Source organism: Lepidothrix coronata, unplaced genomic scaffold (genome assembly GCF_001604755.1).
Source record: "Lepidothrix coronata isolate B3197 unplaced genomic scaffold, Lepidothrix_coronata-1.0 Scaffold0, whole genome shotgun sequence".
NCBI classification, from domain to species: Eukaryota; Metazoa; Chordata; class Aves; order Passeriformes; family Pipridae; genus Lepidothrix; species Lepidothrix coronata.
In genome coordinates, this window is record NW_016690180.1 from 15,350,161 (window position 1) to 15,369,922 (window position 19,762).

Genomic DNA, 19,762 nt, shown 5'->3' on the forward strand with positions numbered 1-19,762 from the left:
AATAAATATTCACCTTTCCTTATTTCCTTATTTCCTTATTTCCTTTCCTTATTTCCTTATTTCCTCCATTCTGCCATAACTGAACTTTATCAGGATTAAGCTGACTTGGTAAAAACCACTTCAGGTACAACCACAACAATTTTAACATAAACACTCCCTAAAAATTTAAAATCCTGTAACTTTAAGGGAGGGATTTTGGTTTTCGTTTATATATTTCTGTAACAGAAAGAATAATCATTCTGAGCCTAACTAAACAAATTTCAGTAAGTGTAAAACCTGGATTACATCAACAATTTTCCAACCCTTCAAAATTTCTACAGTAATTATACCAAGGGAAGAAGTATCCTTAACTTTCTTATACAAGTAAAAATAGCCTGGCAGGTGAAATAGCCTCATAGAGGCACAAACAGCTTCAAATGTTAGGCTGTGCTACAAGATATGCAGGGTATGTTTTAACATTGTAATTTTGATGTTTATTTAAATTTTCTAGGTTTTATTTGAATATAAAATTATTACTGAAAATAAAATACACAAGGTAAAAAATAGAATCCACATTACTAAAAAAGTAATACTCTGCCAATCAAGCTTGCACTGCTTTTGAACTCCTGTTCAACACAGAGTCAACTACATTCCATTTAAAATTCTCTGTACTGCAAATGTTACTGCTGAACCATTTAAAACAAAGTACAAGGTCTGTCAGGAGGGCATAATAAGTCCTTTGCTAAATACAAAGCATGAAAATGAACCATTAATTATATATGATGACTCATGAGGCTACACATTTCTTTGCTAATTTTTATTAAATAAATGCTACATGGAACAGAAACATTCTCCTCCTTAATTTGATCTTTTATTTAAGCTGGTATTGGTATAAATTTCTTTTTTTTTAACTGTCGGAGAAAAATGTAATGAAAATAGTATCATCAGATACCTTGCAAACCATTCACTCCAGATAAACTAATCTGTTTACCTGTACTCCCTTCAGAAGCACACAGCTGGGCACTACTCCAGCGACAACGGTCCTTGTGCTCCCAAAGCAAGCTCTTCTTCTCTTTTGCCCCATCTGAAGTCTTGTGAAGACCCTTAGCTCTCACTTAGATTAACACTGTCTTTAAACCTTTCTGGTTCTATCACAGGTCTGCTCAAAGAATGATGGCAGAGTCCTTTCCTCAGGACAACAATTCTGACCATGACATCTCCTCTACACACCCTCTTCATACCTTCAGGTACCTCCTAAAATCTATTCTCGCTCCCAAACTTAATTGCTACAGTAGGGTAGGATGGGGTGTCAGGGCTCATTCTTATGCTTACACTGCCACTTTTAGCCCACTTTGACAGCCCTTACTGAGCTGTTCTGCAAGTTCTCCATCAAGTTGTCCCACTACTGACACACCTACATAAAACAGAACTGAGAACATCAAAACAGACAATGCCAAGAGACACTCCCTGCACTGTGAGTTTTTCACCTTCAATTTAAACATAATTTAGAACCTTTAGCTTTCATTTTATTGTCACCTCCTGTTTTAGAAAAGCTCTTTAGGAATAAACTTCTGACGCTGTTTTTGGTTGGTTGCTTTTGTTGAGGTCTTTTGTAACTTGTTTGCCCTTGGCCACTAGAGTTTCTGGACAACTCCAAGTCAGACTGATTTTTACTACAGGTTTGTGTGGGACAAAAATTAATTAACTGATTAATAAAGCCCAGCTTCCTTCAAACATGATGAAAGACAAAGTTCCTGAATTGTTTGCAGATGAAAATGTACTAAAAATGTAGCACTTTTTTCATGCTTCTGAGCTGTTCCATTTTTACTGTCAGTTCAATGGTACAGATACTCCCTAAAACAAAATTCTAGCAAGATTACACAAAATAATTTGTTTTCAAACTGCATTTTGTCACTGAAGATGTGCATGTCTCAGTTTTCTAACCCCCTTTAATTCTTACTTAAAAACAATTACAATCCAGAAAGAGAGGAGAAAAATTAAGACAAAAGCAAATTTGGTTACAACCTTGCACAGTGACATTGTGCCTGAGAAACCGAGATGAGATTTCTCCGCCCTTACCCCACTAACCCCAGCCACAATTCTACCTGTTGAAAATTTACTATCTAATATTTTGGCTCTTGGTTCTTCTTTCCTTTCAAACACACAGAAGAAATTCCAAAGGCACATTAACATTCTTTCCTACATTAATCTCTCTGTATTAACTACATTATCAATATCCCAAAACTCAACCTACAAAAATCAACCTAACATTTTTTTTACCAAATCATCACTCACAAGCATATGACTCTACTTCATTCCTTGGGACAAAAATGTGATTATCTTGGTATCCCCCGAGGTAAAGCCATGACAGCAAATCATTTGGTGCCCAGGCCAAAGTTATTTCAAAGAGATTGTGTATCACAGCCCCTGACACAAGCTCAGGCTCCCAGTGACAGTCAAGCACAGAACTGGTGTGATCAGTTCATAACCACAGGGCTACTCTATCACCTCTCACAAATGATGTGTGAGATATTATGTTTTCCCTCAAAATTTTATTAACTCGTGAATGAAACTGTTCATTTCAAGCTCTCCTTCCTAGACAATAGAAGAAGAGATGTTTACAAAGATGTTGTTTACAAAACATACAAAACATTTTTTGTCAATAGTTAAAATACTGCTCGTGAAGAGTACATGACCTCTCAAAATTTCAGACAATATTATAACAGATCTTATGATCCGTCATGACTCATGTTTTCAAAGATGGTAAATATTTTTGAGGAACAAATACCAGCAATGTCATTTTCTACACTAACAGATGAAGAATTATATTTGTAAAATATAACTGCAGTATAAAGATCCAAAAGAAGTAAGTTTTGTTCTGATGCAGTGCTTCAAAAGACTTTTCAAAATACAGTATGTGAATCCTGAAACAGCTTAAAATTGCCTAGAAAGGGACCACCCAGAGATCAAAACTGCAACTGGTGCAGACCAAGCATTGTTAACCAGCAGACAAAAAACCCCATCACACCCTATCAATAAGCCAGAGTTCAGGTGTGATGCACAGCAATAGCAAAGGTTTCATATTTGACAATGCAACTTCAGAAATACCCTGGGTAATGGGGGGGAAATCAAGCATTAGTTTAATGCAGAGTGAGGCAAAATTCAGAAACCTTCCTAATTCTGTACAGCTGCAAAGGGAGGGACAGGAGAGAAGGGACCCACTGATACGGCCTTTGCACCTGCACAGAACAGCAATAATACGACCATCCAAGCATTGTAAATAAAACAAGTCTTCTGTACATGAACAAACATAAATGCATGCAAAGTCATTATAAAAAAAGTCTGTATCAGGGAGAACATACAGAACATTCCTGGTAAACACAGTGTATTTTTGGCCCTCCTGATTTAAACTACAAGATCCAAAAGGAAATTCATTTGAGAAATCCCCTAGTTGATGCATACATAAACTTTCCAGTCTTTCAGATCACTAAACTGAACTATAGCTATGATTTAATCTTCTATTACAAACTCTTTAAACACCTGCTCTTAAGAATCAACTTGAATATTTGTTGCCCTGTTTATTTTCTTTCCCCTTAGCACTTCATGTGACTGGAATGATCTTCTGAATTATATAAATACTTTTTTTTTCTTCTTTACAAGACATTTGTAAAACAGTGCTCTGCAAAGCTCCCATGACAGGTTTGACTGTGGCCATTACACTGTGTTTTATTTATTTTATAGGTTACCTTTACGCTTTGATTATGCACAGGTTCTACTTGTATTGAGTAAATTGAGAAGCTATCGAGTCGGGGAGGGATTTAGGCACTTCATTGCCCTTTCAGACACCACCCACCACCATGGAAAGGCACCGCCCAGGTCCCCAGTGCCCAAAATGGCTCTATAAAACAGTCACCCACCAGCAGCACTTAAACACCCCACCAAGTCCTGACTACACCAAGCTTCTCCCAGTCTCAAAACAAACTCGCCAAGTATCAAATGACAGTGAAGCCAGGTCAAGGATAAAAGAATGTGTGCAGAGCTGAGTACAAACAGGTTTTATTTAAGCATTAGCAGAGTTGTTAAAAGAGAGCCTTGTTCACTGCCTGTACTGAGGACAAGGTCTTGAACTTGCCTCTCCACTCCTCATGTCAGGCTACTTGGGATGCTGAATTCCCCAACATTCAGCAGAACCCAACCTCTAAACTCCTCTGTAATTCCGGACCCCCTCAGGTCACACACATTTGCTTGCTTACATACTTAGAGAGCACAGCCAACAGGAGCAAAGCAGACATACATTTATAAAAGCATTTAGGGACCAAATCAGCAAATTTAAATACAAAACAAAAGACACAAAAGGCACGCAGTGATGTCACTTGCTCTGGAAAGCTTTAGGGACATTCAAAGAGGAAAATCATGTTTCATTTAAAAACACAAAAAAACTAAGGCAGATAAAAAAAAAGGGTACAAGTTTAAGCAATGTTTACCCAAAAAAAAAAAAAAAAGCAACCCACAAGATTTTACAGAACCCAACCCAACGTATTTCAATAATGCACAATAATTACTATACCTCCACGACTATGTTATTATGATTATGAAAACTGATGCAATTTTAATCTGAAACATCCTAAATTAAATTCAGCTGAAATATGAAAATCTTGTTTCAAGTGCAGATAAGCTACTAAATACAAAAAAAAAAAAAAGGCAACTGTTTTCTCGGCTAATAAAATGTACTTTCATGCGTGTTTTTTGTTTTCACTTCCTTTCACCTAATCCTCATTTCCTCAGGGGCACTAGGGGAGCGGGGGGTGGGGAGACGGCATTTAAAGCTTTCCAAACGGAAGATTAAAAAAGCAATTCGTTTCAGGACCTATATTTGAAGCAGTGAGATTTCAGAGGGATAGTCTTCATATTCCCTGCGAAATCCTTCGGTCCCAAGGGGAGACACTGCAAACACGGCTCCAGAAGCCAAACACACCACTCGGCCCCACCGGGGTGGGAAAGAGGGAGGGAGAGGAGGAGGGGAGAGGTGCCGGGAGCCCCCGGGCCCCCCGCCCCCGGAGGAGGCCACACGGGCCGGGCCGGGGGCGACAGCCGGGAACAAAGCGCCGGGGAGGGGGAGCGCGAAAGGGAGGCGAACGCGGGGGCCCAGCGGCAGGTCGGGGCTCACCCGGGCCTGTCGCTCCAGCTGTGAGTGGAGGCTGGAGCCCTGCAGGCGCTGCACGACCCTGGCGATGGTGAGGGACAGCCCACGGTCCGGGTCCAGCATCGCGGCCCCCGCCCCGCCCGGCCCGGTCGGGCCGCCTTCACCGCCGCACCGCCCGTTACCCGGCAACGGCGGCGGCGGGCGCGCTCCCGCGGCCGCGGCCGGACGGGAAGCGGCGCCGCGCTGAAAGGTTCCCCGACGACGACGTGTCACCGTTAAGGGGAAGGAAAAACGCAAGGTTTGTAAATGCTGGTGGTCGAAAGGAAGGGCAGAAGTCAGAGGGTCCGCAAAGAATCAGAAAGTTTTATTAGTAAATTACTGGAAATTGATGTGTTAGTCTCTGACCTGCACACGGCAGTGGGTTTTGGATAAAGAGGTAGGATGAAAGGGAATAAAGAAAGGAAGAGATAAATTAAAGAGGAGGAGAGGGAGAGAGAAAGAGGGAGAAAAGGGAAGGAAAGGAAGGAAGGGAAGAAAGGAAGGAAAAGAAAGATCATCACTCCTGTTCCAGTGTCTTGATTCAGCTGCTGGGATGTCCATGGGTGCCACCTAGGCTTGGGGGGATACCTGCTTATGGACAGGTTTCGCTACCCTGAACACAGATTTCTTGCTTTCTATATGAATTAGTTATCATCCATTCTTTCAGGCCTTTCTGAAAATGGTTGGAGTGCTTTGGGGGTCTTTGGTGGCCTTGATCCCCCCCACCCCCCCACAGTCCATGCCCACTTCTTGGCTTCATTCCTTCACTTGTGCTGTACTTTGTTGTGCTTATCTCCAGGAACTACAACAAGGACATTTGTCCCAGAAAAGTCCTGCCCTACTTCTGCATGGCCCCCTTCTCCAGTCACAACCTCTTCTTTCTCACGGCGTGTTGGTACCAACAATCTTTGTCTGTTAGTCCCAACAGTGCTTGGTTGGCTCTACAGCCATCGGCTATCGGTGTTCAAGACATACACGTTAGCCCCATATCTTTTGGGATTCTACACCACCTCTGCCCCGGCACCTGGCAGGCTTTCTCCAGCCCACGAGCTGTGCACACACTGGGTTGGATAAGGCTTGCCTCAAGCTCTCCTGACAATCTCACATGTTTGTTCCTTTTCCTAAGTAAACATTTATAATGTATCATCACTAGAAGTGAGCGTGAGGAAAGCCTATGTGTGGGTCTGGCTCTTCGGCCACACTGGTGTTGGAGACATCCAAACACACCTGGGCTGCCAGCCCTGCCCTTCCCCCAGCGGAACCTTCAGAGAAAAGTGTCATCATCCTTGCCTCCTCCAAGCCTGCTCCAGCATCATGTAACCAGTTAGGAGCATTCCAGGTCTGTCTCCACAACAAGTGACATAATCATCAGTACTTACGGCTCTATTAACCTGTCTGCCCTTGCTGTGGAAAGGACTAAACTTTCCTTTACAGTCAGCTGTTGCACCTCAGCTGAGCTGCTGCAATCAAAAGCTGCAAGGCAGCATCTTCTCAAATTGCTTCTCAGCTGGAGTTTACAGTGCATGGGCTTCAAACCCAGTCAGAAAGAGAAGCTTAAAAACATCTTTAGCTGTGGTTTAAGTGGCTTTGCACTAGTGTGAGGTAACAGGATTCATATCATTAAAACTTGAGAGACAATTTAAAAAGCTGCTTTTTGGGCCCTGAAGTATCACATCCAGATGGTGTGAGCAGCAAATTCAGTCCCAAGGCTCCTTTCTGTGTGCTTCTTGAGGAGTACAAGTCAGCCTGTATTGGGGTAAAATTTTGTTCCCCTCTTAAATATTTTACCCTTGTCTGCTCAGCATGGTGAGACATTAATTCAGGCTCAATACCAGGAGCCAACACAGCCTTCATTTAAGCAGAGCAGCTGCATCCACTGGTCAGATTATGTGACTAATATGTCTGTTCTAGAACAAGCAGCAGTCACAAGTATTGAGGCCATGTTGCTGAGAACACAGCTGCGATGGGCAGGACACGTCTCAAGGATGAAGGACCACCGCCTCCCTAAGATCTTGCTTTATGGTGAACTTGCCACCAGCTGCCGCATGAGAGGTGCCCAGAAGAAAAGATACAAGGACTCCCTGAAACAACATCTCAGCCTCAGCCATACTGATCAACATAACTGGTCTACTCTGGCCTCCAATCGGGAGGCCTGGAGACATGCCATCTGTAACGCTGCTGTTTCCTTTGAGAACGCACGCAGGATCTCTCTCTAGGAGAAAAGACAATGCAGAAAGAATCGTGCCTTGCAGAATATACCACCTAAGGAGTCTTTCTGCTGTGCCTTTTGCAATCGGATTTGTCTATCTCGTATTGGCCTCATTAGCCACCAGTGTGCTTGTAACAAACGTGGATAGAGCCTTCCTAAATCTTCGTTCACAAAGCCTAGCCATGATGTGCGGCACTATGTACACCTCACTGGGTGTTGTAAATGGAAGGAAATTTCATCTGCTTAGTTCTTCTGGGAAAATCTATTCCTATGTGCATCAGTAACAGAACCATGTAAACAAACTCTTACTTAATAAACTGATTTACTAAGTCAAAATACTAATTTTTAAAGTCCCAGAACAATTGATAAATAAGATAAGAGAGGAGGTAACATGGAAAAGCTGATCATTGTCCTCCAAAGCCAAGCATCAGTACCCATTTTCAGTTCTGAGGATGCCCTCTGTAAAACAAAGAATGTTTCAAGGTTCAGAAACATCAGGTGCAACTTCTTCACTGTTGTGAGCGACAGAGATGAGGAAATGATAGTTGTCATCAGCTTTGTTGATAGAAAAAAACAACTAGATATAACGGATATAAAAATGCACCTGAACTTATCTATCTACAACCTGTTCTGACTTATCTGTCAGCATTTCTGGATAAAATGAAGTTTAAAGAAGAATAGTAATAGAAGATCAGAGGTAAAAAGTTCTTTAATGAACTGTACACAAACCTGAAAATGTCACTTATGCTAATAAAAATATTGAGGAGAGCTCGCTTCTCAATTCAGGGATAGCGTGGGGAAATCAAGTGCCCAATTGTCTACCAATGCCTTGAATATCTATTCTGATTTACATCAAGTTTTCTGTCAGTTCTGCTCTTACATGCATGTATGAAGTTAGGGGCAACGGCAAGCACATTTTTTTTCTCCGTGTATTGAGAGTTAATGAAACTTTTGTCTACATTCCCAACTGAATAAGCATATGAGGTGTAATAGATTTCTGTGCTAGATCATAAAAAAATTCTGCAAAATGTTCCCATGGAGACAGTAGCGCTCCTCATATTTTTTTTTTGTTTTGTTTTGTTTGTTGTTTGAAAAAAAAATATGAGGAGGATCACTTGTTTGTTTGGGAACTTTACCTGCTAAGACAAGCACATGCAGAAAACCAAGGCATGACGCTAAGCTCTACAGGTTAGTGCCTGAAGTCCAGGCCTTTTACATTGCAGCTGCAAGTGTAAAAGGAAGCCCTCCCTCTTTGTCTGGCATAGTCCTCAGCAGCATATTCCTTTCCAGTTTTTGTGAAAACCTGTAGACTTCCACAATGATGGCAGTCTTACATGGTGTTTAGCAAGTGTGTTAGTTATCAGGACTGTTTAATATGTGAGGACTCAGAGGTCTGGTACATTCCTGCTGGTAGCACAACACAGTGTCTGGCTGTTTTCCATGCTGTGGTCTGCTGGCACCACATTTGGCCAGATGGGAGGTTGTGGAGTGGGACAAAGCCATAACACCTTGCTGATTAGGAGTGTGAGTTCCCCTGCCTCTGGGGAATATGGGGAAATGATACATCCGGTGAATTTCGTGTGCAATGGAAAAGACTTTGCAGGTCTGCAAAAGCCATCCTTATCTCTGTAGGTCAAGAAAACAGGAGAAAAAGCTAATGTCAGCTGCAGATGACTACCTCTGCTCCAAGTCTGCCTTTGTTACCTCCTGCAGGTGCACATCTGTCACTCTTCATTCCTTGTTTTTCTAGGCTATTTCCAGTCTGGTTTCCTTCCTCCTATGAATTGGGTTTCTCTTTGGTCAGTTACATCTCCAATACGGATAGGAAAACTTAGTTCTTGTAAATGCCAATCAAAGCTGAAAAGTAAGGCAATATAAAGAGATAATCTTTACAGAATCTCACTGAGGACTGTTAACAGCTTCTTGTGTATCCTTACCATATCCAGTTAAGACTGCATACTTAAGTGAGTGCATCTTTTTTGTTTCCTTACAAGGAACTTACTGCATGCCAGCAGGAAAAAAAAGGGGTCATTGTTAAAAAGTATCACTTAAATAACAGGCATTGGCAGAAATCCCAAACAACTCTTTAGCCTGTCCCCGTGGTATCACATGACTGGTTTAATTTGGTTCCTGTGATAAGTTTTTGATAATTACTGCTTTTTTGTTGTGATTGAATTGCAAATAAGCAATTGCAGTACAGTCAGCATAGAGTGGTTTTATGATGTCCAGTACTGCATACCAGAGGTTTTATCAAGACACCTGGTGTTGGTGTAATTGCTTTTCTGTTTTGGGTTGTTGGTCCTTCCTTCTCAGTCTTACACCCTTGAACACCAATTCTCTTCTGCATTGTATTGCTCCTCCATTTGCAGATGCAGTGCTCTACAGTGTTATATCTTTGTTTAGTGTGTTTTATGTCAAGTTACAGCACTTAGCTGTACCTCATACTGGTATCCCAAGTGTCTTTTATTAATCTACCACTGCAGGTCTGGAAAGCATCAAGAATTTGGTAATGGAAAGTAAAAATTACAGTCAGTTGGCTTGGCTTTTCCCATGCAATATGTTAGTTGAACTAATAAGAAAGAGGGCTGTCTGTAGGTATCACCAAAGGAGGCAGTGGCTTCGGATGACAGAGTAATGGGTGAGGGAAGTCAACAAAAATCCCAGCAGTCCCAATCACAAATTCCCAGCAGTCAACAAAATCCTAGCACTTCCAGTCAGCTACTCACAAGACACTCAACCCCTAAGCAATTCACAGCACTCACGCTGCCCTGATCCCACCTTCACCTTTCATCCTCTTGCTGCTAGAAATGCCGAGTCATGAAGTCTCCTCTTAGGGCTGCTTTCTCTGCTGGGGGAGCAGGGGTGGGGAGGGATTGGAGGGAGGAGACTGTCCCTTTACCTGTGCTGAGGATGGGTGTCTTCATGCACTCAGAGCAGGGTAAGGGAAGGAGGTATAGTGCAGAATTGGACTCAGCAATGCAATTTTAGGGACTTATTACAGTAGGTGAGCCACCCTTTCCTGGGCACCCTGACTGCTAGGGGGGTTAATGCTATCGACGGGGACCTGCACATTGCATTCACCCTGATAATGTATCATAAATACTGTGTAGATTTCCAAGTTATTCCCTTTTTCTTGTGCTGCATGAGACAGTCCCAGGAGGATGGCAGCATGTGCAAACCCTAATGGCAGTTGGCGTCAGGTGTAAGGATGGCTGTGTCCAGATTAGCCAAGTGCTACAGAAACCCATGTTTAAAAACAAAACAAAAAAAGCCAAAACAAAACAAAAATGCTCCCAGCCCAACAACTTTCTATTTTCTGCTGAAACAAAAGGATAAGATATTAGAGGAAAAAAACAACAAATTTAAACAAAACCCACACACATCCTCCCTACCCCCAAACCCCTCCAAATTTGCCTTTCTTCAGGCACGGCATTTTTATCCCCTCTCAGGTAAACTGGATTTTTGTGTTGTTGGTTTGTGGTTTTTTTCTGAAGTGCTATTCCTGTTCAAACTTTCATTTCTTCTTTCTCTACTTGGAACCATTTTAATTTTTGAGGGTTTGAAACCCATAACCCCTAATCATCAGTCTCAAACCATTAGCAGAACTTCACCTGTGCACTGAAGTGTCAGGTTCCAACAGCTGCTCCCTGAATTTCTCATCCTAGCAGATTCTTTAAGAGAACATCATATTCAGTCTTTTATTCAATGTGCTCACTTTTTATATTAGAGAAATATATATTAAACTTTAATCTCAGTTATGGGGCAACCCTGCAAACTCCCCTTCATAACATCCACTGTTTTCCCTGTGCAGTCAGAACCATGATATATTGTTTGGAGCTGATAACAAAGAGGTGTGACAAATAGAAAGTTCTGTCAGTGACTCACCCTCATCACTTTCAAGCTTTATTCAAATTGCTGCCCAAAAAGTGATGGTGTATATTTTAAAAAGTTCCAATACTTTATTTAAAATAATCTCTTCCTGTGGAGTAATGAGAATTTTTTTTTTTCCCCAATAACACTGATGGAGTCTGAAGAATGTAGGAAGCTTAGTTATCAGGGCAGAAAACATCTTTTATTGCAGACAGTTGTTCATGAGAAGTAATGTATTTTATCTAATACATGATTTAATTTTTAGAGCTAGACTCTGACTACCAATGATGTCCAGGATTATCAGTCTAGTTTTAGGGGTTTCACGTTGCTTCAGGTTCTTGATTTTAGGTAATTTCCTACCAGACCTTAGCTTTAGATAGGTATAAGCCTCCCTGGAGATGATCATGTAACTCAGGTCATAATATCTATTACTGGTACTTTTTAATAGCATTGCTGAGTCACAGCAGGAACTGTGAGTTATCAGATATGTAACAAAAGTAACGTACAAGTTTTTCTAGTGTTATTAGATTTTGTCCATTTTTCATGTGTTTTATTATTAGTCAAGTGACACGGCTTTTAGCAGTAACATTCTGTATCTTCTAGTTTGTAAAATCCTATGTGTACACTTACCATGTATTAAGATATAATTATACAGATGTAGGATTTCTTGGACTTAAAACACAAATGGAGTCTTTCGATCTAGATACACATTGAAGAGAAACACATGCTGAATCACAAATGCAGTTTATATACTGAGTAGTTTATGCACTTCATGCATGGTATGTATTTTATAGCTTACTCAGCTACTTCTTTTAAGGTTTTTGCAAACTTTAACCAATTGGTCTGTAAGCAAGAAATGCACTAAAAAGAGCTGTCTCAGTAGATTCTTAGTTAACATCTCCAGGTCAGAGTCTATCAGTATGTGGATATGCTAGGGTGGGATTCTGTGTTCTTTTCAAACCTATTGACTCCAGTCTGTGTGATCTAAATACCAAGCAGAACTTGGGTTTTCGCTGTCACGAGAAGTATTCCCTTTTTAAAAATAGAAGCAGTCTGATCGAGTGGGTGGCATCCCTGCCCTTGGAGCAGGGGTTGGAACTAGATTATCTTTAAGGTCCCTTTTTACTCAAGCCTATCTATGATTCTGTGAAAATATCTAAAAAAAATATGTGTGGTGATGTTTTATTGCTACTATTTAAAAATATCAAAACCTCTGATTTTATATTTATTTGTTATACAACGTTGAGCATTACTCCACTGAAGGAGCTTCTTGATGCTATATGCTACTTATTGCAGTAGGGAAATTTGTCTTCTGTGGAAAATGTAATAAATGTTTTAAGGTAGTCTGTTATGCTTTAGTTCACTGCCTGAATTATATACAATTTGTTACAGAGTCATATCAGTGTGTGTTGCAAGTCTTCAACAATCAGCAGGCCGCCTTGGATAGACTGTTTAGTGTCTAGTTCATAGCTGCCTTCTCCTTAATCTTTAAGAAGTAGAACTATAAACTTCAGTGGCAGAACAAGGATCTCTGGGTACCTTTTACTCTTCTGATTAAGATTTGCTGACAATTAAAGTGCATTAATCCTTTCTCTTTTTGTTTGTTTTTGGTTTGGTTTGGTTTGGTTTGAGGGGGGGGGTTTGATATTTTGGTTTGGTTTGGTTTGGGTTTTTTATGTGAAGTGTTAGTAGGTTGTTTGGTTTCCTTGTTTGAAACATTTTCAAATAGAAGATTCAAAAGGGAAGAATAAACTAAGAGGAACTAGAAACAAACTCCTATAGGGTTTATGTAATTCTTTCCTGGTGGTTATGGTTAACCAGCTACCCTAACTGTTCAAAGGAGTACTCTAATTTGGGTCATGAAGATTTTTACTTCCATTACGAAGACTTTTCAAATATCCTTTACCTTGATTTTTGCTTCCTTAACTTGATATCTGCTCTGTTGGAAAGATGGCTGGAAGTGCCACAAAAAGGAAATGCTGAATGAACTGAACATAGCAAGCAGAACCTTCATAAGTTTTTTACAGTTTTGTCTCCACTGATGGTGCTTCCCTTTCCCTGCATGGACAAATACCTTACATCATCAAAAGGGAGCACTGGGCACTGAATAATTATCATTTATCATCACCAACTATGGAATAGAGTCTTTTCTGATAGATCTCATGCTATGGTGGGGGCCTAAAGAATCCTATGTTGAGTATAATACAGTTGTCCTGTAGTAGTTCAAAAGAGATTAAGTCAAAATGTAAAACTGAGCCCTAATTTCTAAATGCCATTTCTCTGTTTACATATAGGAATATATTATTGCAGAAATGATCTGAAACATTGACTACTAATACTGCCTGTTACAAGAATTGTTGTGCTTATATAAAACACAACTAAATGATCAAGTTTTTGCTGTGGGAATAAGTTCATCATAACAGCATGCTCAAGAATTCACCTGAGAAAGAGTGGAACAGTAAGATGGAAGAACACACATATGTAAAGCACAGCTCTGAAAGCTGGATTCAGAGCCATTGAGTATCAGGCTACCCTGCTTTCACTGAACCAAAACATACAAATTAATATACGCATCTGCTTAAAGGAAAAATTGCATGAAAATGTTATGCACAGCTCTAGGGAGCACAGACAAACCCAGATTATTTGATTTCGGATGAAGCTCTGCACACTGAAAGCAAAAAATTTAAATATACAAATGCAGTTATGTTTTGTGTTTTGCATCACCATTTAGAGCTCTGTAAAGAAGTCTTTGAAATGCACAACAAATTTGCTAAATCAAAAAAAGGACAGTGGTAGTACATAAAAAATTGTATTACTTTGTTAATTAACAGGGTACAGGGTTGAATCTTACAATGTTGCAACATGTTCCCAGAAAGAATATTAGAAAACATTCACAAAGGTCGTAGTGCTAAAGGGCTCAGGAAGGGTTGGAATAATTTGTATTCGTTGCAAAAAAGAAAGTGAGGAGACAAGTTACGAAGCTGATAAACCAAAAAGTGTACAGCCTAGCAGAAACTATGAGTCATTAATATGAGTAAGCAGTCACGTAGCAATGTAATTTATCATTGATCACTTTTGTTCTTCATAGGAAGGACCCCTGTGGCCGACATTCCTACCCACTGTTTACCAAAGGACATATTTCCCAGAGCAGATGGGCTAAGGGGAGCTCCCAGCTTAAATAAATATATGGATATACTCTGGTAGTTAGTGTGGATAAAAATTTCCTAGGTTTTGTCTGAAACTGCATTGAGGCTTGCACTCATAGAGAGTAGAGCAGGGTAAATTTCTGCTGGGTAGTGTGTAGTGTCACCCCAAAATACAGAATTAAAATACCTCATTGGATTTGTTCTACAGTGGAAGGGCTTTTCATTTTGGCAAAATTAGGCTAATGATAAAAGCAGCATAATAAATGTTTAGATCAAAGATGTGACACATAAGCCTATACCCTCCACATATATATTGACATACAGGAAAATAATAGCAGGAGATCATCACAGAATCATAGAATATCCTGAGCTGGAAGGGACCCATCAGGATCATTGAGTCCAACTCCTGGCCCTATGCAAGACACCCCAAGAGTCACACCATGTGCCCGAGAGTATTGTCCAAACACTTCCTGAACTCTGTCAGGCTTGGTGCTGTGACCACTTCCCTGGGGAGCCTGTTCCAGTGCCTAACCACCCTCTGGGTGAAAAACCTTTTCCTGGTATCCTCCCCGGGTAAACCTCCCCGATTCAGCTTCATGACATCGAGTCTTTGAAGGAAGCTGCTTTTAATATGTAGCTAAATTTTTTCTTTCCTAAATATAACTGTGAAGATTTGCAACAAGAATATGAATGGGAATATGAAAGACTTAAAATAGCTATAGAGCAGGTTTGGTACAGAATTTGGAGGACAAAATGTATATATGGATATGTATTTCATAATCAAATATTCACCCTATTTTGGCAGCATTGTGCAGTGATTTAGGACACCAAAATCCCCAAATATCCACAGCCATGCAATGGTTTTAACTTTCAGTGAAATTTAACTGTGATATGAGTTAATATCCTTTTTTAAAAATTTAAAATATTATTTTTTAAAATAATATCCTTGCACAGTATGATACTACTAGCTTTCATAACTTTATCCAAGAGGCACAAATCTTTGAGACTTAACCATTTATTTCCTCCTTAGAACTGGATATAACACTACTGTTGAAGGTAATGATCCCAGCTCAGTTGCGTGGCCTAATGGGTGAACACTCTGTACTTGAGGTACCATTTGCAAATTCACAGTTTTAGTTAAGTTGGCTTAAAAGAGGAGAAAACTACACACAAATAGGATGGCAATAGGTAAAGAAGCACTCATGAGGATGCACAGAAGAAGAAACAGAAGGAAAGAAGTTGTTGTCATGTCACTAACTAAATGAGCCACCATGTCAGGATGACAGAAAAAGCGTAAGCAAGGAATAATACTGTTTTGTTTCTCATTCCCCTGTTCTATTAAGGGAAATTAAATCTACTGCCTTCTTGATAAGTAAGATGGATTTCATAAAAACATATCAATTTATACTGCCAGTTTCTTCTCAAACAGCATTAAATCTGTAAGGCCTTGGATATGTAGTAACACACATCAGACCAGAAGAACAAAAGTCTCTTGTCATTTTAGGTTGAATAATATTGTGTATGTCCTGCCATCTACTCCTCTTGAAAAAGAAAATGAAGATTTATTTAGCAATTTATATCAGATCTGATTTTTTAGAATTTATTTGAAAATTTTCCACAGAATCCAACTTTAAATTTCCAGCCTTCTCTATGTAAGGTCTTGTGAAAGAGATATTCTGGTATGAAATGACTCAGTTGAACAGCAAATTAAATAAATAGTGTGTTACTTTTTATTTTGCCAGAGCATTCCCATTTGACTTCTAATAACAACTTTCATGAGCAGTCATTGAGAATTAAGTGAAAACTTTGGGGAGGTCTGTCTTTACAAAGTATAAAATTGCAGCGGACACTTCTGGCTTTCCAATTGAAATGTAAATTAAAATTAAAGAGATAAGATCACTGTTAGATTATGATTTGAGCAAGATTATACTTCAAGTACTGCCGAGTTTAAAACCAGAGTGAGTTAAAGTAGGATCTGGGAGCATTTCAATGGCATATAACTTAAAATATTTAAAAAACCCTTTACTTGCCCCAGCAATTTAAGTAAGCAAAGCTTACAAAAACAAAATACAAATTTTTACTGATCTTTTATCATTATCTCATGCAAAATAATATTTCTGCTTCAATTTATTCATTTTTCTCATGTCGCAGGATTGCAAAATGAATGCATTAGACTGAAAGGAGAACATTGGGTAGGTGTCCAAGAAGGGACAATAATCCAAGAAGTAGCCACAATTTGTGTATGATCTGTGACTGTTCTGCACTGCTTTGTCTGTACAAAGCACACTTAGCAGCAGTGCAGTTGATTACAGAAAGGGCCAAACCAGTATGCATGAAATTGCAAATGGGAGAGACTGACTTCAGGCACACACACACAGATACGATTAAGAGATCATCCAGATTAGCTGCAAATTTTCAAATGTTTGTTAAAGCAAAATCAAGAGTGTATAATGTAATTTTTCTATATACAGGGATTACATGCCAAATATCCAACTTCTGATATGTTTGATTTATAAGCCCCGGATAACTGGGGACACCATAGCAGCCTAACTGAGTCTGGCTCTATCAAAAAGTGAGTGTAGAGAATTCAGAGCAGAATTTGTCCTTCGACTTTTGTTTCTCCTATCTTTTGAGAGTTGAGTCTTCTTGGCAGATTTAAAACAGTTTTGTAACGTAAGCAAAGACTAAACAATAAAAATTAATTTAAAACATACATACTTTCAGTCACATTAACTCCCTGCACAATGTAATGTTATATAAACATGGGCAAATAGACCAAACTAACTATGGCAATTGTTCCTCAGAATGTGTTTTCTTAAGAATTATATAGACAAAAGCGTGGCAAGTAAGGCCAACAATAGTATCATTTAACAGCCCATCTGTGCTGAAACTCTGGAAATTATTATTTTCAGCGCTTCAATATTTGCATAATGTTTTGAAATCACTATCAAATACTTCCAGAACAGCTTAGCACAATTGAAATAAATAAGAGTATTTGTTATCACTATGGACTTGACTCACCTCTCTCAGTTTCTCAAAAAATTATAACTGACAGCTTTCTACATCTAGTTATTGGTCAGCATTATACCCACCAAAGAAGTCCAAAGTGCAAAGAGAATTTAGCTAATTTACAAATAAAGATGAATGTTCCAGAAATTAAGTCCTAGAACAGAACTTCAGCTGGAGTAAATTGTCTTCAGTCCTGAAGGTCTCCCTGTACCTCATCTTATTGGGTGCAATGATTAGTCCACCCTGTCAGCTAGCAGAGGTCCATTTATACAAAAAAACTGGCCTGGAGATTGTTGCAGTAAAAGAACAATAGTCAAACAATAAAGTACATAATTGATTACAATAAAATGCAGGCCATGAGCCTAATTTAAAATCTTACTTTCATTATATAGGTCCCACAGCTTGAAGGAGGCAACCTGTCATCTTGCTGTCTGAGTACCCTTCCATGCAAAATCAGAACAATGGGAAAACAACAAAACTCTAGCCATCACACAGTCTTTTGCCTTTTTTATTAGATCAAAGTGCTACTTGGGTTAACTGTTTTGAAGGAGGAAGTGTTGTTTCCTTTTGGGGTTTGCTGGTAAGAGTTTATAGAGAAAAGTAGCTGTCTATGTTTTACCAGTAGTAATGGTAGAAAGGTCTTCTAAAGGAGAAACATTTTGTAATACCTTCTAAAATTTTTGCTCTTTATCCCCACTTCCTGATTTGAATTGTCTCAAATAACTAAAATTCATATTCATAATTCAGTTGTTGAGAAGATATTTAGCCAGTGAGTTACCCTGTAAAAAGCAAGGTTATGTGCCCCTCTTCAGCTACTGAATAACAGAGAATTTATCAAAATATAATAAAATTGTATGTTCCATTTCTTGTGTAGATTTGTACAAATTTATGCCATTCTAGATGACTGCTCATAGAAAGTTAATGTTTCCTATAAGAAACTGAAGCTTTCAAGAACTACTGTTGATGATTAAATTAATTCTTATGTAAGTGAAATTTTCAGTATTTGTCTAATAGAGACAATGCTTTTCTTGCTTCCCATAGCTTGGGTTCCCTTAAGACAACTATTACATGAACCTTGGGAACTCAGATGTCAGTGAATAAATTTTGGTAGTTGTCTCAGTCTGAGGAGACTGGAATGTTTGCTAAAGAGGATGAGATATAAGATAGACCACACTCCTCTCTCTCAGTAATTTTAAATTCAAAATTAAGGGGCTTTAATCGAGGAAGTGTGGAAAAAACAGAAGAAACAACAACCCTTTATAAAAAAAAAATATGTATGTTGGAAAAACAGTAACAGAACACAAAAAACTAGACAGTAGTCCTAGGGGGAAAAAAAAAAGGTCTGAATGAATACTTCTCTGTCCTTTAGCGCAGTCCTAATCGTGGCCTGCAGGGGGCGCTGTTGGATCGCTGGAGGTGCAGGGCCTGCAGGGGGCGCTGTTGGATCACTGGCGGTCACCCCGCGGGGAGGGGCCTGGGGGATTGGTCTCGGGTCGTGGGAGGAGCCGAAAAGAAGATGGGGGACCCTTCCCCCAATGGAAAGAAGCGGTAAGGGAAAGCAGTTCACCCCCCAACAGGACTCACTGTTCCCAGATGACGGTGTTCCAAGGCTCTCCCCTCTTCTCCCAGCAAGCACAGACCTCTCCGATGAAAAGAAGAAAAACAACCAGTAGGTCCCGGCGGGAGTCACGAGGCAGTGGCGGCGCAGGGCCGGTGGTCAGGCCTCACCAGGATGAAAGAACCAGAAAAAAAACTGGCTCCCAGGCTTTTCCTCCAGAAATGCCTGGATACAGTCCCTGTCTCCATCCCAGCGAGAGCGAGCTCTGCCGTCTGCCCCTCTCCCCTCAGAACAGAGCCAGCCCCCCCTCTCTCCCCAGCCTCTCTGATGGTCCATCACCGAGGAATGCAGTCTGGAGCTAATTCCTTTGTAAGGCTTATTACCTCCCTTCCCCCTTCCCTATTTCTCTTACAGGGAAGCAGGGAAAGAAAAAATTCCTCTCTCTGGTTTATAACCTATAACAGTAGTATTGCCTTAAAGATATTTATCGTGAAGAGATAATAAATAGAAACTGGTACTCCTCTAAAAAGGTAGATGTTAGGTAGATGTAGATGTTAGGTGAAATGTCATGAAACAGAAAGTAGTTTCTGTCTGTACATAGTAAGATACACAAACTTTGGAATCTTAAATTAAAACCCTGGCTTTGAACATACTGGTACCAATTCACTCGTCATCTGACTTTCTCTATTTCCTCCCTGCCAACTGCACAGCCAGTCTCTTAATGACTTAGTTGGTGTTGTGAAACTAACATCTCTTTATCTAATTCTGCGGAAAAGTGGAAATCTATTTGATCTTAACGTTATGAAGGT

General features: G+C 39.9%; 2 protein-coding genes across 4 annotated transcripts in view; one reads left to right on the forward strand and one right to left on the reverse strand.

The window, feature by feature from the left end:
• TBC1D19 (TBC1 domain family member 19) overlaps window positions 1–5,282 on the reverse strand; it is a 46,669-nt gene extending 41,387 nt beyond the window's left edge. The window contains exon 1 of the mRNA XM_017804926.1: window positions 5,147–5,282. Coding sequence (XP_017660415.1) covers window positions 5,147–5,245 — 99 coding nt within the window. The 5' untranslated portion in view covers window positions 5,246–5,282. The remainder of the gene's footprint in view (window positions 1–5,146) is intronic.
• A 42-nt stretch (window positions 5,283–5,324) lies between these two features.
• Window positions 5,325–19,762, forward strand: part of CCKAR (cholecystokinin A receptor) — a 26,330-nt gene continuing 11,892 nt past the window's right edge. The window contains exons 1-2 of one of the 3 annotated variants that reach the window (XM_017804939.1): window positions 18,842–18,943; window positions 19,025–19,322. The gene's annotated coding sequence lies outside the window, so the exon portion shown is untranslated. Of the gene's footprint in view, window positions 5,421–18,841; window positions 18,944–19,024; window positions 19,323–19,762 lie in introns of those variants that run through there. The other 2 variants (XM_017804949.1, XM_017804947.1) reach the window with 2 other exon arrangements.